The sequence below is a fragment of the Hevea brasiliensis genome, chromosome 4 (assembly GCF_030052815.1).
Source record: "Hevea brasiliensis isolate MT/VB/25A 57/8 chromosome 4, ASM3005281v1, whole genome shotgun sequence".
Classification (NCBI taxonomy): domain Eukaryota; kingdom Viridiplantae; phylum Streptophyta; class Magnoliopsida; order Malpighiales; family Euphorbiaceae; genus Hevea; species Hevea brasiliensis.
The window spans coordinates 34,235,525-34,253,047 of NC_079496.1; the positions used below are offsets into that span (position 1 = coordinate 34,235,525).

The window sequence follows — 17,523 nt, forward strand, 5'->3', positions numbered from 1 at the left end:
TATATATATATATATATATATATATATATATATATATATAAATTTTTAATTATATTTGTATCTTATAGTTAAATATTATATGATTAATTAATAGTTAAAATATATATTATATGATACTATTATATTATATAATATATTTAATCCTAAGTTATATATGTACCTTATAATTAAAGATTATATAATTTAGGTATAACTAAAAGATATATTATATGATATATTATATATTAATAACTCTATTCAAAACTTAAATGCTAATTCAAGTATTTTTTTTTAAGAAAATAATTACATAAAATTATTTTAAAAATTGATAACCGAACTGAAATCATATCTGACTGAGCCAAAACTAAAGAATTGAGAACTGTATTGAACTGAAATCAAAATAATAAAGAACCAAATTAAAATTTTATAAAAATTTTAGAATTTCAATTCAATTCTAATTTTTAGATAAATCTCTGAACTTGGAACAGGTCACAAATATCCCTTAAAAATTTTACCTTACTTTATTATTATTATTATTTTAAATTTACCTCACTGTGCATTACTTGCAAAAGGAAACTTATGTAGGTACAGTCTCCCAAACATCTAATGACTGGCCGAGTGGTTCTACTTCTATTCCTCATTTTTCTCTGCAGATAACAGGACTTAAAGAACTTCCTCTAATTGTCTCAGGCTGTGGGACTAACCAAAACGCCTGAGATTGATTTGAGCAGTAGTTGCGTTTTGGTTGCTTGTAGGGGTCCAAAAGGAGCTCAATCTGATCCAGAAAAGAAGCTATCTGATATTTGTATTTTCAATTGAAATTTTCAGGTTATGTTTATAGAATTTACAGTAACATTTGAATATGGAACCGTCATTGTGTTATATCTGCGTTATTATGCCTGGATCTAGGCAATGTCTGCCTTTACTTTCTTTTATGAAAATTTGGTGCTTTGTTGTTGCGGTTGTTGGTCGGTCAGTCACTCGATCACTGTTATACTTGCATCTGTTGTATATTTATAGTTTGATTTAGATTTAGTTGATGATTATATGAGTTGAATAAGCAGCTGCTGCACAATCTTTGGCTTTTGGCTAACTGCGAGAGATGGATTCCTCAACGCTGCTATTTAACCAGCTCAAGGTGTGAAATCTTGGCTTTTTTTGGGTTTTGATTTTGTGCTTTACCATTGTCTATGTGGTTAATGTGATATTGCATTTTGCTTCGACAGGCAGCGGAACCATTTTTCTTATTAGCGGGCCCCAACGTGATTGAATCTGAGGAACACATTCTCAGAATGGCCAACCATCTCAAGACTATTACATCCAAGTGGGTTTGCTAGCTTGCTTACCCTTTTATGGGTGGGAACTGGTAAAAGAGAGTGGATTCTCATTGGATTCAGTAGGGAGTAAATAATAAATAAATGGACTTCTGATAATTTAACTTCTAATTTTCAGGTTAACAAGGGAAGAATTTATTCCTTTTATTTTGATTTTTCAAATATTAATTCTGATGTCATGAACGTCTTCTTTTCAAATAATGTAGACTTGGGTTGCCATTGGTTTTTAAGTCAAGCTTTGACAAAGCTAACAGAACATCCTCAAAGTCATTCCGAGGTCCAGGCATGAACGAAGGCTTGAAGGTGTGGGCTAGCTATCATTATATCTTTCTTGTTTTTTATCTGGAGGTTTTGGAAGGACATATATTGTCATAACTAAGAATATCTCAAACTGCCTAATGGAATTCATAAATTTTAAATGAGAAACAAAGAAATTAGGAACAATTTGTAAGATATACTCCTGAGTCATGAACACAAGGTTGATTCAACCATTTTAGGGCTTCTTTCTTTTAATCTATGTTTATTTATTTATTTATTTTATATGATGTAGATTCTAAGTAGTTGTAGGGATTGTAGGATAAAATACTTGAAACCAAAAAGAAATTGTTGAAATTTAGAGTGATAGAAAAGATAGGAGAAAAGTAGCAAGAGAATGATTTACTTGGTTCAGCTACGGAAGATACATAATATATATGGAATGCTATCAATAAATCATCAATCACTTATAAGATTTTGGTAATCACTCATGATTTTCTCATAATCATGGGATTCTTCATTGGGACATATCCCATGCATTAAGGAAAAATCTCATAAATTCCAACAGAAATGATGCACCATGAGCAATTATAGGTGAAAAACTGATGGTGTTTCAGCCTTTTATGCCAGCATTTATTTTAGTTGAATGGTTAATTGCTCAAAATGCTCTTACAAATCAAAGATCCAGCTATAGGATTCACAATATATGCTTCATGATATTGTGAAGTTGTGAACATGATGAAAGATATGTCATACTTGTTCTCTAGGTCAATTTGGGATTGAATGATCTATACTAACATAACCTAAATGTCCAGAAATAGTAAATGTTTGATTGGAATTATAGTCCTTATCATTGTTGTTGAATAGGAAACTCAAATTTTAGTTAAGATGAATGGTTATTGATATGATGGTGATTCAGGCTTTTGTTTACATTTCTGGATTTGTTCTATGGTTACTTTCTAATACACCAATGCTTATAACAATTTGTGTCCAATGTTTGTTAGCGATACAAAATTATTCTTATGAGCTTCATTTCTTAATTCCAAATTTTCTTTACAATATTGTGTTATGACCACATCATCCAGCTAAGCTTTCTTTTGTTTTAGTCAAGTTACTTTTAACTTCACATACGCAAAATGATAAGTAAATATTTTACTTTTCCCTTTTTGGTGGCAGATTCTTGAGAAGGTTAAAATAGCTTATCAAATTCCTACTATTACCGATGTGCATGAAGCTATTCAGGTAGTTACTTGTTCTGAGCTAATATTCTTGAGTTCCTGTTCTATTGTGGCCTTTTATTCAATTTGTTTTATTTGATTTCTTTTATGTTAATCCATGAAGGAAGGCTTTATTAATAAAAAACACCAAAGGTGATGTTATCTTTGTAGATATGGATATTCATTTAAAATAACTTTAAAAGGAAAAGGAAAAGGAAAAGGAAAAGAAAAAGGAAAGGAGTTCCAAAGTTTGTAAAAGCAAACTGGCTAGAACTAACAGAGACTATGATAAAAAATGAAGATTATTTAACAATTGATTGTTCACGCATTTCTGAAGGAGATTATATATTTTCAAAAGCTTGCAAATTTCATTCTCTTTAAATTATGCACAAAATATTCAATGGAATTTCACCCCACATCTCTTTATTTTTAGCTCTATAATGAAATCTTCTCCTAGCTTCAAGTTGCCTCTATATTATTCATATAGACCTGATTCAACCCAATCTCAATACCAAAAAGCTGAGGTTGTTACATACTTACATGTGATTTGTATATATGATTTTGTCAAAGATTATAATTATTTTTGTCTGAAATATAGGACAATGGATTATTACACGTCTTTTCCGGTTGCTGAGCATTACTTATTACACTTTATTATATAGAAATGAAGTTGATGATCTATCATTGTAAATTGATCTTTTAATCCAGGACTTTTAACTATTTGTTGCCTTAGAAGGGATGTTGTTGATTGTATCTGATTACCACAAGCCTACTTAAGCACGAGTCTAAATAATCAAAACACTGACATTTTTATAGTACTAGTTTTCTTTAGCACATAAATCTGTTTCTTTCTTAGCAATTTGGTTAATGGGTACGTGATTATGTGGTTTATTTAGGCTCCTTCCCTTTTGATGAGTTTGTCCAAATTTGGAAAAAGAGGAAGTAGTTTCCTTGAAAATGGCTTTTCCCTCTGACCAGGAAACTTTTTTCTGTTCACCAATTTTCCTATGAATCCCATATGCTAGAAACTCTAGAAAAATGTAGAAAATATTTTCCATAAAACAAACAAAGCTTTAGATTGTGGTTTTTGAATAATTTGTCTGAAGAATTTGCCTTAGCTCATCATCTTGATGCAAGTTTTTTTTTCCATTATATTTATTTTCATTTTATCTTTCTCCAACACTTTCCATTTTTTTTTTGTTTCTATTTCATGATCAATAACTTTCTCTATATTTCAATTTTGCCACCAGCATGAAGCACTAAGGCTGCACTTGAATTTCAACATTCCGTAACTTTTTTTTTTCCATTTCTAATTGGCCAGTGTGAACCAGTTGGAAGAGTAGCAGATATCATACAGATTCCTGCATTTTTATGTCGTCAGGTGAAGTTGATATTTTTTGATTTGGAGCCTATTTCATCTTTGATGAGTTGTGACCTGTTTCTGAATTTGAAGGATGGATGTTCCTGTTCTTTTTGATCTCCCATACACCAAACCTAACAACAAAAAAGTCAATAACCTCTTTTTTTTTTTTGTTTTAATGAATTATAACAGACAGATCTTCTAGTTGCAGCTGCCAAGACTGGGAAAATTATCAATATTAAAAAAGGCCAGTTCTGTGCTCCTTCTGTGAGTATCCTTCCTTTTCTCTAGGAGAAATTCTCATTGAAATATTGGGCTTATGAGTGTTGAAACATAATTATATCTTACTATTGTTGCTCGATTACTTAATAATCACAAAATGCCCAGGTCATGATAAATTCTGCTGAGAAAGTTAGATTGGCTGGAAATTCAAATGTGATGGTTTGTGAACGAGGGACTATGTTTGGCTATAGTAAGTCGCTATAAATTTCCTGAATACTATCTGGCCTTTTTTAAAAATTTTTTTTATTATATTTGTTAGAATAGGAATGTATAGATTAGATTGATGTAAATCCCTATAATCAAGGGATTAGATTAGATTGATGTAAATCCCTATAATGAAGGGAATAATCCCTATAGGCTATAATTAAGGAATCCATTGATTACTAAAATTAATATTCCTTCCCTAATATGAGACTGTAATTGTGTTTATATATATATATATATATATATATATATATATATATATATATATATATATATATACACACACACAATCATAGCTTGAGAAATTATAAAGCTAATTTTTCCACAAAATCTTCTTTCTTTCTTCTTCTCTATTTCTCTAAATTCTCATGGTATCAGAGCCTAAAAAGGCTTGATTTTTCTTCTGCTGTGCTACTTTTATTTTGTCCCTGTTAATAAAAAAAAATGCCTGAAAAAAGTATTACTTTTTTGTATTCTGTTACTCTGAATGGGGCTGCTTACGATGACTATTTACAGTATCAAACAACAGACATTGTCCTCATCTACTGTCTCTGCAATTGTTTGCTGGTTTTACAACCACCGCAAGTACACGGATCGCTAACAAGCAGTAAAGTGATGAGTAGAGTATCGTTCCCACGAGGACCGTGTTGAGTACCGAACTATAGTGATTTTAATTATCTAGATGATCTAATTGTATAGAAATAGTAATTAAATCTAAATTAAAGGAAATAAAATCTAAAACAATTAACTAAACTTGAATATTAATAGATAAAGGCATTCTAGAGCTGAGGGTTCACACTTTAATCAATTATAGAATCAATATAATTCGTTCAATAAATGAGAGATTATTATTTTGATGGAAATTAATCCTAAGTTATCTTAAGTCCTCTCTCAAGGCACTCAAGGTGTACTTTAATTAATCTAAACTCTACTTTCGTGATGATTAAATTAATTAAAACCCTTTAAGATTTTTGATTAATTTTGGAACTCCACAAAGGTCATCAGCCTATCTCTAGGTCAAATTTTCTAAATTCAAAATCCTGATTTTCTAATACTAAACTTCACCTTTCATTTCTTCAATTAGTATCTTAGATCATAGCTTGGTGGATACCAATATATAGCATGCATTAAGAACACAAGAGATTGAATCAAAGAATAAAACTCTCAATATATTAAATAAAATCAAATTAGATTCATAATTAAATTGAGAGTGCTACATCCCTAACCCTAGAATAAAGAAACTACTCACACATGGTGAGTTTAACAATTAAGTTTATAAAAAGATAAAGAGAAGACATCAGAAAAAAATATAGTGAAAGAATTCAGAAGGAGAGTTGCAGGCTTGGACTTTTGGAACTTCAGCTAAAAATCCCTTCTAGCAATCTTGCAGATATTGTTTCCCCCTTATCTCCTTTGAAGTTAATGTGCCTCTTTGAATGTAAATTGGCTTCCCCTCTTAGTTTTTGACTTCTTATATTTATATCTGGTGTAAAAATCCAAATTTCAGAGTCCTAGAAGCATTAGGAGTCCATCTGGGTCGGGTTGGAAGCAAGAAAAGTCGCATTAGAATTGCTGTCAGGGGACTTTACACGGGCCGTGTAGTGTTATACGCCCCTTGTAACTTTCTGCCACTTTGTTTTTCAAGTTTTCTTCAATCCAGAAAGTTGCACGGGGTCCAGAAAGTTACATGGGGCAGGTTACACGGCCCGTGTAATGCTTCTGGCCCTATATTCTTCATGTTTTGACCGCCAAATCTCTTCTAAACTCATCTTTGATTCTAGAACAACATAAAAACACATGATAAAATCTAAAAATTAATGAATTGAGTTGGATTAACATGTTTTTTAAAATAATAATGAAAACACATAAAAATAAGTATAAAAGGAAACTAAATGCTAACAAAATGCAATAAACGTTAACCTTAAATGTCTATGTAATTTGACTTAATCAGCAGTCCAACATGATAATACATTCGCTAATTTGACATAGTCTTCATCTAATGAGTCATGGATTTTTTATTCTGGTTCCTCATATCACATTTCTAGTAACCATACTCTTTTCTCTATTCTTAATTCTTCTTCAAACTTTGCTAATGTTACCCTAGCTAATGGATCAAAAACTGTAGTTAAAGGAATAGATAAGGCTCACCTTCTTCCTTCTTTACATTTACATTTGGTTTTATTTTTGCCCGAATGCCCATATAATTTGATATCCATTAGCAAGTTAATTAAACAACTAAACTGTTCTGTAACCTTTTTTGTTGATTCTGTTGTTGTGCAGGATCGGGGTATGGGAAAAGTGATTGGCGTAGGTCGTGAGTCACAAGGATTATATCATCTCTCCAGCTCAAAGTCTCCAATTACCTTTACTTCTGATGCTACTCTTGATCTTCTTCATAATTGTTTGTCACCCAGATATCTCCAAATCCCAGAAACTGGTTCCTTCTCTTTCCCACTTATCCTCTTTAAATTGTGAGTCTTGTCAACTTGGCAAAAAACTCGTTCTTCTTTTCCAAAAGGAATTATAAATCAGGCTGCTTCCATATTTTACATTGTTAATTCAGACATACGGGGTCCAAGTTGAGTTAGTTCAACTTTGGGTTTTAATTATTTTGTCACCTTTATTGATGACTATTCTCGTTGCACTTGGTTATTTTTAATGAAGAATCATTCTGAGTTATTTTCTATTTTTTAAAAATTTTTTGTTGAGATACGTACTCAATTTGGTATTTCTATTAAAGTGTTGTATAGTGATAATGCATGAGAATATTTTTCTCTTCCTTTTCAAACCTTTATGTCATCTAAGGGTATCATTTATCAGTCTTCTTGTGCTCATACTACTTAACAAAACGGAGTAGCTGAGCATAAAAATAGACATCTAATTGAAACAGCTCGTACTTTGCTTCTTCATCATCATGTACCTTTTCATTTTTGGGGGGATGCTGTCTTTACTGCTTGCTATTTGATTAATCGTATGTCTTCTGCTGTTTTGCAGCATCAGAGTCCTCATTCAGTTCTCTATGCAGATCAAAATCCATTTCCTCTTCTGTTGCGTGTATTTGGTTATGCCAATTTTGTTCGCAATCTCATCCCAGGAAAACGCAAATTTCAACAAAAATCTATCAAATGTATTTTGCTAGGGTACTCTTGTCTTAAAAAAGGTTACAAATACTATGATCCAATTACTGATAAATTTTTGGTTTCAGCAGATGTAACCTTTTTCGAGACTTCTCTGTATTTTTCAGCAAATACAGTTAACCAAACTTCCATTTCCACAACTCTTCCTATTTCTATTCTTCCTGAACAAAAGTTTTCTCCTCCACTTTAGGTTTACTCAAAACGACCTCAATCAAATCCTTTGCCTACTAACCCAATTGATGTTTCTTCTTATGATACAGATCCATAGATTGCTTCCAGTGACTCATTGCCTACTCCAACACCATCTCTTGCACCAGTCGAGCCCTTAACAGATGAAGCTACCCTTCCTATTACCCTTCGAAAAGGTACTTGATCCTCTCGCAATCCTTATCCCATTTATAATTTCTTGAGTTATCATTGTTTGTCACCTTCATATCATGCTTTTGTTATCAATTTATCCATTGTTCCAATACCAAAGACTGTGGCAGAAGTAATGTCTCATAATGGTTGGCGGCAGGCTATGATTGAGGAAATGACTGCTCTTCATAACAGTGGTACTTGGGAGATAGTTCCCTTACCACATGGCAAAAATACAGTTGGATATCGTTAGGTGTTTACAGTTAAGGTAGGGCTAGATGGGAAAAATGATCGTCTCAAAGCTCGAATGGCTGCCGAAGGCTATACTTAGATATTTGGCCTTGATTATGGTGATACTTTTTCTCCTGTAGCAAAGATTGCTTCTATTCGTCTTCTTATCTCTATGACAACTGTGTTTCATTGGCCTCTTCATCAATTGGACATTAAAAATGCGTTCTTTCTTGGCGAACTTGTTGAAGAAGTATATATGGAGCAACCACTAGGGTTCGTCGCTCAAAGAAAGTTTGGATTGGTGTATTGACTGCACTAGTCTTTTTGTGATCTGAAACAATTCCCGAGAGCATGGCTTGATCGGTTCAGTACTGTTATTCAACATTTGGGCTGCATCAAAGTGAAGCAGACCATTCAGTTTTCTATTGACATTCTTCTCATAGCAAGTGTATTTATTTGATAGTTTATGTTGATGATATTGTCATAATAGGTGATGATCATGAGGGCGTTGCCCAATTGAAACAGCATTTGACCAATTATTTGCAAACCAAAGGTTTAGGAAAGCTAAAGTATTTCCTAGGCATTAAGGTTGCCCAATCTAGCAATGGTATTGCTATTTCAAAAAGAAAATGTGCATTAAATATATTGAAAGAAACTGGCATATTAGATTGTAAACTTGTTGGTACTCCCATGGACCCAAATATTAAGCTTATTCCTGGATAGGGGGAGCCTCTGAAAGATCCCAGCCAATATCAAAGACTTGTTGGTAGGTTAAATTACCTCACAATCAGACGACTACATATCTCTTTCGCAATAAGTGTGGTTAGCCAATTTCTACAAACCCCTTGTGATAGTCGCTGGAGCGCAGTAGTTCGGATTCCCAGGTATATTAAAGGAACTACAGGAAAAGATCTGTTATATGAAGATAGGGGATATGCACAGATTGTTGGGTTTTTTGTTGCTAATTGGGCAGGATCTCCTTCAGATAGAAGGTTAACTTCAGAGTATTGCACTCTAATTGGAGGGAATCTTATATCTTGGAAAAGTAAGAAGCGAGATGTGGTGGCTCGGTCAAGTGCCAAAGCAGAGTATCGGGCTATGGCTTTGGCTACATGCGAGCTTATATGGTTAAAACAACTTCTTCATGAGTTAAAATATGGAGGTGATGAACAAATGAAATTGATTTGTGATAATCAAGCTGCATTACATATCGCTTTTAAGCCTGCGTTTCATGAAAGGACAAAGCACACAGAGATAGATTGTCACTTTATTATACAAAAGATTGAGTCCAGATGTATTGCTGCAAGTTTTGTCAGTCCAAATAATTAGCTAGCTGATATTCTCACTAAATCTCTCAGAGGGACTAGAATTGAGTATATCTGTAACAAATTAGGAGTATACAATATGTACGCTCCAACTTGAGGGGGAGTGTTAGAATAGGAATTAAGATTATTCAATAGCATAAATGGCGAATAGTGTGGTATAGCAACTCTTTGGCTAACTTGAACCTAATAATTTTCTTTGAATTGGTATGAGGGTGATGTTGGACCATTGGAATTTCAAAGACTGATTGTTTTTCCAAGAAAGAGCGTCGAAGAGCGATTGAAGATTTATAATTTTGGATAATATGTATTGAGAATATCTCACAAAAGTAGAAAGAAAGATATAGATAGAGGAATTATGTGCTTGTTGCCATAGTTGTTAAAATTTGCACCTTAAGAAGGCCTTCTTTGGTCCTAACTCAACCTTGGGTTTCACTCATCCCTTATGTGGAAAATTAGATACCACGTCTCTTTTGGGTGGTCCTTTCCATGGCACATCCTTCACCACTTCAAGGACAGATTGGATGGGTTTAGGCAAATTAGCTTTTTCTCTAGTAGGCTCTTTCACAGTTTCACCACTTCAAGGCTTGCTAAAGTTATGGTTTCCATCCACTCTACCCCTTTGGACAATTTGATGTTTGATAAACCCTTTCTTTTCCAACCTCCCTTTTAATCAACATAATGCATGGTCATCATTTTGCATGACTCAAAGCTGTTGGTGTAGTGGACCAAGAATGCGTTCACAATGTCAAAGAAGATTGCCTAAATTAAACTCAGGTTTATCCATAGGAGTAGGAGCAATAGTAATATTGGCCTTGTCTCTCTATTGTCCAATGCAGATGTCCATCCCATAAGCAACTCTAACAATAAGGAGCCTTTTAGAGTTCACTTATTTGATTCTTCTCTTTTCCCTTAAGGGTTTGTTTGGATGGAGTAAAGGAAGGTTTAGTAAAATAAGGTAAGGTAAGGTAAGGTAAGGTAAATGAAGATATGGTATGGTTAGGTAAGAGAATAGTTTTATTTATATTTGGGAGGAAGATAACGTAAATGAAAGTTTTATAACCTTATTTTGTTTGGTTAGATGGTATTGGAAGGTAAGGCTAAATATAAAAATTACGAAACTATCATTTTTGTGAAACTTATTATTTTATAGTAAGAAGGAATATTTTGGAGATTTTTTAAAATTGATATGGGTAATATAAGAAATCAAAAAATAAAAACTTTTTTAACTTTCCTCAACCCACCAAATTGGTGGGTTAGAAATTGGAAGGTTTTGGGGGGTTGGAGTTGAATAACCCCCTAAAACCCTCCCTATTCCTCAACTGTCCATCCCAAACAAGAAAAAAATTCCTTAAAACCATCCCTTACTTTCCCTTACCACCATAACCGCTCAATCCAAACAAAGGGTAAGTAGGGCAGATCAATCTTATTGGAACCTCCTTTGCCATGTATATTGTGGTTGCCTTGATACCTAAATATGGCCTTTAACCTTGGTATCTGTGTACATGTGATCACAAGGTTATTTGTTCACCTTCCCTTGCATAGCATTGAAGAGGCAAAGTGTCATAAAATTGGAAGGGAGATGAAGAAACTACAAAAAGGGGGAGAGAAACTAGAGAGAGAGGAAGAGGGAGGAGGAGATTAGAGAAAGAGAGATATTAGGTAAGAATAATTTTGGAATTCTACCTTTTCTAGGTCTTGACTCCTGTTTTCGCTTAGACTACTGATAAATTGTGGTGATTTTGGATGGAAGGACTAATTTGTTAACAAAATTAAACATTAAGGATGTAATCATGAGGTTTTTTATGAAAGGCGCTGACTTTTATATTTTGACATACTTCAGGGACTATTTTATAAATTACCCTTTTCCTTATCATTACATGGCCAAAGCAAAATCTACTCTAGCATGTGGTTCATTGAGTGTGAGATTTATATAATTGAATTATATATCTAATAGTATCGTAAATTAACTTTGTATGAATTATTTGCATTGAGGCTGAACCAACTGTAAACATATTAAGATAAAAATCTTTGGTAAATTACTATTGTCTTTTTCTAATCTGGCTTAATTGATCTTGCATTTGGGCTTTGATTTGTAGATGATTTGATTGTTGATTCACGTAATTTTGAGTGGATGAGAGAAGCTGCTTGTCCTGTTGTAAGTCAAATACTCATTTACATTGTGATTCTTTATTATTCTATACTCAAAAAATCATGTCTGCTTGCTCTTCTATACCTTCTTCCCAAAGAAAAAAAAAAAAGGCCCAGAGGCAAAATAAATAGTGACTTTGTCGCTGTTACAATTGTATCTAATTCTTTTAATTTACCAATTCAGGTCATGCACTTTAAATGGTGATACAATCATAACTTTGTTTGACTTTCCTTGAAGATTGAAGTTAGCTTGTCGATGTAGACACTAATTAAAATCCTGTGAGGCCGTTACTAAGCTGAGAAGAAGCGATGAGGCATAGACTCCATTGCCAGAGCTAATATATTTTTGGCTGTGGAAATTCTGTGGCCTCGGCCCATGTAATTTGGCAGCCACCTAAGCTTTAGTAGGTGGATTCCATTTCATATTAGCTCCTTTTGCATAGAATACCCTAAAGATCTTCCTTAGTGTCCATGTCATCAATGCAATGGTAGTTTTGGACAGAATTCTAAATGAGGATATAACTGATTATTAACACAAGTTTGTGACCTGCAGTCCTGCACAGATAAAATTAAAAGAAATGGGTTGTTATGGTAATAAGTGCCAAAATTCAAGATTCGTTAGTTCATTAGCCAAAATAAAATAGGAAGAGAAAATAGATAATGTTTAGCATTATTGTTGGAGTTATTGTTGAGAAAAACCTCCATAAATATGTTAGTTAGAGGATATTAAAAATTGGTTTAAAATTTAATTTGACTTGTTTTAGTCATAATAACTCCAAAACAACTTTACTTTTTTTAATAGCATCTAAAATAGTGCTTTTCGAAAAAACATTTTTTTGCCTTCGCAACCTCAATTCCAAATAGGGCCATAGTAGGTTGCCCTAGGATTTCCACATTGTAAATCAAAGCAGAGATGTATAATTAGCTATGATAGCTATACTGTAAGATGATAATGCAAACAACTCCTTTCCTTTATTTACTTCAACATCGCCCAATACTAGAAAATCCATAAAGACCTCAATTTCCAATTGTCAATGAGTAAATTCCATAATTTACAGGCTTCAGATAGTTGTTTTGGATTATTTTATTAATATGCTTTATATTCTTCAATTTAAGTGCTATAATCTGGATGACCTAATAGCTAGATGTTTCAATGCAGGTAGCTGATGTGACGCATTCGCTACAACAGCCTGCTGGGAGAAAGGTTTGGATTGTCTTAAATTTTATGTTGCATAACAAAATAATGGTGCATGGATTGAATTTTTTGCATAATTAACCAAGGTAGTCATGTTGTACATAATTCAAAATAGTCATTTAGCATGTGAAACCAAACTATTAGTTGTTTTCAAAATTTGGATAGGGTCCTTTGCCTTGTGCTTGTGTCATGCTCTTTCTTGCTATAATTATATGCTGCTTTTTCTTGTCAGTAAATTTCCATAATCTTCCTTTCTATGATTAGTCTATTCTTCTTTTTGCATCTTTTTTTCCTCTTTTAATGGTTAAACATATGTTCTTCTTATAGTTGGATGGTGGAGGTGTTGCTAGTGGAGGTCTCCGTGAATTAATACCATGCATTGCAAGGGCAGCAGTTGCTGTTGGAGTGGATGGAATTTTCATGGAGGTAGGGTGAATCTGCTGAAAGCAGTCAAATTTTAGTATTAAAAAAGTCACAATATTGTGTTCTTTATCATATTGAAAAGTAAGCAATTGAAGTTACCTCCTATATACCTTTTTCTATTTAGTGGATACTGGATACCAAATTTCATTGGTGGGAAGGAATTGTGCGGCAAAGTTTTTTGGATTCTAATATTCCCTGCAAGTTATTTGTATGGAATTTTTTTTGTGTGTGTTTTGTGGGTTATTTTTTTTTTTTCAGCTTCAGTGTGATTCTAAGATTTCTTGTGATTGTGGCTTATACAAGCTTCTTTTGGTTGCTTAGGTGCATGATGATCCTTTGAAAGCCCCTGTGGATGGTCCAACACAATGGGTGAGATTTATGTATATATGTTGTGTTTGTTATGAAATTTCTAGATGTTTTCTATGGATACAGATGCCTCTTCCATGTACACTCACACAGCTCACAAATATTATATGAAAAAGACTTGCTTCTCTTGGTAACTCATCATCTCACGGTATTTGCTTTTTCATGACAATAGCCTCTACGGCATTTGGAGGAACTGCTAGAAGAGCTCATGGCAATAGCTGTAAGTTCTTAACCCATCTTTAACAAGCATATATTCTGGTTACGTTTATTTTTTTTTGAGAGAAACCCTTGGAAAATGCCACTTATGATGCATGCTTGCATTCTAATTCATATGGGAGTAGAGCAGATCCAAGTGTTAGATGACTGATAATTTCATATAATTCTTCCAATTTGATTAATTTTACCATGTGTAACTCTTCTCAGTATCTCCATCATTAGCAATCATTATCTCTTCAAGTCACAATTAGTGCCTTTTCTTGTTCCTACTATCTACATTCTCTTTGTCATAATTGGAACCTTCGTTTTTTGTTCAAACTGAATTGACAAGTTTATTGGTTGCCATTCTATTAAGAAAATAGATTCTCTTCTTCTCATATAGAAAAATCTAAAATAGTAAGTTTGAGTTACACCAAAATTTCCTACATTCCAATAAAATCAAATAATTGAAATTTGAAAAAAAAGGGGAAACTGAAGGAACCAAGATTCCTATTGTTGCTCTAGAATAAGCTCTTGGGCATAAAATTTTAATAAAATTTAGATCTTAACTCATCTAATGCCTAATCTTTTTCTAGACTAAATTGTTTTTATTCCCCAAGATAAATTTCATTGTTTGTGCAATAAAACATTATATTTTTGTGTGGTATTAACACTTTTTATTTCAAAATTATATATTAACATGGATGTTTATTTGTTGGAATTTTAAAGAGGGCAAGTAGGGGGAAGAGACGTATGAAGATTGATCTCACACCCTTTCATGATTAGAAAAGCTTGAAGGCCTCTCTCAAGGACTAAGCAAGAAATAATTATTCGATTGTGAGGATTTCTTTCCCATAATTAATTAGCTCATGTGTTAATAATTTAGTCATGTGTTTACCCTTCTGCATCATTGATACTATTTTGTGCTCAACCAAACCACTAAATTAAAATCTCTGAATAAAAGCACAAACGTCAGAAAAATTTCTCTAAAACAAAAACTATTCTGGGCGTCTAAGTAGAACTGCTAACCTCTAGAAACCCTTGGTGCTCTTGAGCCCCTTGGTAGTAGCCTGCTGAAAACTCTACAAAATTTCTAGATCAAGAAATCTGAAAACCTTACATGCTTCTTGATCAGCTCCTGCTTCTTTATATATCGATAACATTCAATTTTTATTTATGTTTTTTTTGGTAATATATTATTTTATATTTGTATTAAAGGTTTTTAATCATTAAAAAATAAATTATTAATTTGTTCAATTATTTAAACCTAATAAAGTTTTCAGGTATTCACATTGTATTACATTCTTGATAAAATGGGCCGAATCAAAACTAAGAACAAATCGTGTTGAATCAAGGCCCAATCAAAATCGTAATCATTAAAAATAGCTTTAAAATTGGACGGAAACCGTCAACAAACCAAAATCAGTTTGAAGCAGGAAAATCCAATTCAATTTGGGGCTGAACTGCCAAAGGCCTTTGAATAAGTAGTTCTGGCTTGGAATTGGACCGTGGCTAGACTAGCCTCATGTCACTCTGGCATGCGCTTACACCTTGCACATCGACTCTAATTACCTTTAGCGCATTGATGTGCCGGGGCCTTTAGCAACTGTGACTCAGTGGGAGAATAATGATTGGCTCTCAGTACAATGAATATTGCATTTAATAATATATTTTAAATATCATGAAATACTTGATATGAAAAATAATAATCAGTAACAGATATGTTGTCAAATGCTTATAATAGTGGTATTGCATACTTCTGTTTATGTGGGTTTGAGCAATCAAGTGCAGTGTGATAATAAATTTGATAGAATTGCTATTGCAACTTTTTTTTTTTTTGGTTGCTTTTTGTTGAATTATTCACATTCTAACTACTTTTGCTTTAATAAATTCTTTTGAGGAATTTCATAAAGTTATTTTTATTAAAGTTTGTGCAATGGGATGTCTATTCCATGAATTATAAAATGATTAGTCAATTGTTTGTGAATTTTGAAATTTTGAAATTTATAGAATATCTATTCTACCAATTAATTCTTCTAAGATAAAAAATTGCAGCCAAAATTGTTCACTAACCCATATAAAATAATTATTCTATTATGTACCATTCTATGAATCAAACGTACTATTAGAATCAATGCTTTTCCATTCTAATTCCAGCTCTTCCCTTTTACTATTGTTCTTGTTAGTTGTTATGCACAAAGTTGTGCTGTGATTTAATCATTTGTTCATGGATTTATCGTAAATTTTCCGCCATTTTCAGTTGATTGTCTATTAAATTCAGCTATGCTTTACTACAAGATGACTACTAGCTTGGCATGTATTTATTAGCGGCTGCTTTCAAGTTCTTGATATGCATGCGTTAAGCATGATTTATTGTCTTTCTATGTTAGCTACTTGATCATATTGTTCAACAAATTATTTGTTATTGTGGTTTTAATATTTTGTATTTAGTTAATCACTATAAATGTGGATGTTAATGCTATAAATTACAATAATATTTGTAAATGATTTTATTTTGAAATTATTTTATAGGTGTATTTTAAACTGTTCCATAAATTAACAAAAAATTTCTCTACACTTCTGTCTGCAATTTTAAAAATTAGATTATGCTTACAAACAAAAATTATGTTATAATTTCAAATCGTTGGCTCGTGACCCCGGGCCTCGAACACAAGAGAGCTATGACCAATTTTTCATTTTCGAAACAAAAAAAAAAAAAAAAAATCCAACAAATCCTAATCCTATATATAAATCATACATATTGGTGGAGAGTTCACTCAATTTGTAAAGTCTAAAGTAGCCGTTAGGCCTAGCCATCGGTCTGGGCCGGTTCAGCTGAAATCGGTGATTTAGTGCTTCGGGAGGGTTGAATCGAAACTAGACTGGACTAGTTTGATTTCAGCCAATTCTAGTTTTGATTCGGTTCAATGGCATTCTTTGTTTTGGGTTTTGAAGGTTCAGATCAAAAGTCTCAGTTTTATGCACATGTTGCTCTCTCAAGTCAATTACATATATATTTTTTTAAAGGTTAAATTGGGTTGAATTGAAGTTTCAAATAGTGGTGTGATTTCAATTCCATTTCTTCAAGAAGGGACCTCCAATGGTTCCCCTAGAACTGGTTCATGATTCGATATGGTTCGAAACTGTTGATCCGGATCAATTCCGAGTTTGATCCAAATTAATCCCTGTCCAATTCAATACTTGAACTCGCCGTGGCTGCCCCTACTATCCGTACTAAGTAACTGTGCTGAGTTCTAAATTAATGCAATATAATATGCCCAAATTTCATACATAAATCTCCACGAGAGAAATGGGATGGCAGGGACTAACACACTGTTTGTACTGCACCCAATGGAGTAATATGACATCACATTCTTAACATGCATCATGTATGTATCCCAGAATAATCATGTTACATGATCATTAAACGTAACGTAAAAACTATAATACATAAATTCATTGTTGTATTTTTATGTTTTGGTTGTTGTGCATTTATATGTATATTTTTCTAAAAG

General features: G+C 32.9%; 1 protein-coding gene across 2 annotated transcripts; it reads left to right on the forward strand.

Moving 5' to 3' along the window:
• The first annotated feature begins 571 nt into the window (after positions 1 to 571).
• On the forward strand, positions 572 to 16,529 carry LOC110641865 (2-dehydro-3-deoxyphosphooctonate aldolase). Of its 2 annotated transcripts, XM_058145694.1 has the most exons (15): positions 572 to 807; positions 1,044 to 1,117; positions 1,206 to 1,303; positions 1,520 to 1,616; positions 2,745 to 2,810; positions 4,107 to 4,166; positions 4,338 to 4,412; positions 4,533 to 4,617; positions 11,778 to 11,836; positions 12,989 to 13,033; positions 13,352 to 13,450; positions 13,769 to 13,816; positions 13,986 to 14,033; positions 14,738 to 14,845; positions 16,269 to 16,529. In XM_058145694.1, exons 2-14 carry the CDS (start codon positions 1,082 to 1,084, stop codon positions 14,792 to 14,794), a joined length of 873 nt encoding a protein of 290 aa, XP_058001677.1. In that variant the 5' UTR covers positions 572 to 807; positions 1,044 to 1,081; the 3' UTR covers positions 14,795 to 14,845; positions 16,269 to 16,529. The 2 variants fall into 2 exon arrangements, with proteins under 2 accessions (XP_058001677.1, XP_058001676.1); XM_058145693.1 differs by lacking the exon at positions 572 to 807 and having other exon boundaries at positions 884 to 1,117.
• The last annotated feature ends 994 nt before the right edge of the window (positions 16,530 to 17,523 follow it).

What these genes read in the sequence shown, in the direction of transcription:
- LOC110641865 (XM_058145694.1), top strand. Translation starts at nt 1,082, where the DNA reads ATGGATTCCTCAACGCTGCTATTTAACCAGCTCAAG. An exon ending in GCCAGTTCTGTGCTCCTTCT is followed by an intron (nt 4,413 to 4,532) that starts GTGAGTATCCTT and finishes CAAAATGCCCAG; the next exon opens with GTCATGATAAATTCTGCTGA. An exon ending in TGGATGGTCCAACACAATGG is followed by an intron (nt 13,817 to 13,985) that starts GTGAGATTTATG and finishes TCATGACAATAG; the next exon opens with CCTCTACGGCATTTGGAGGA.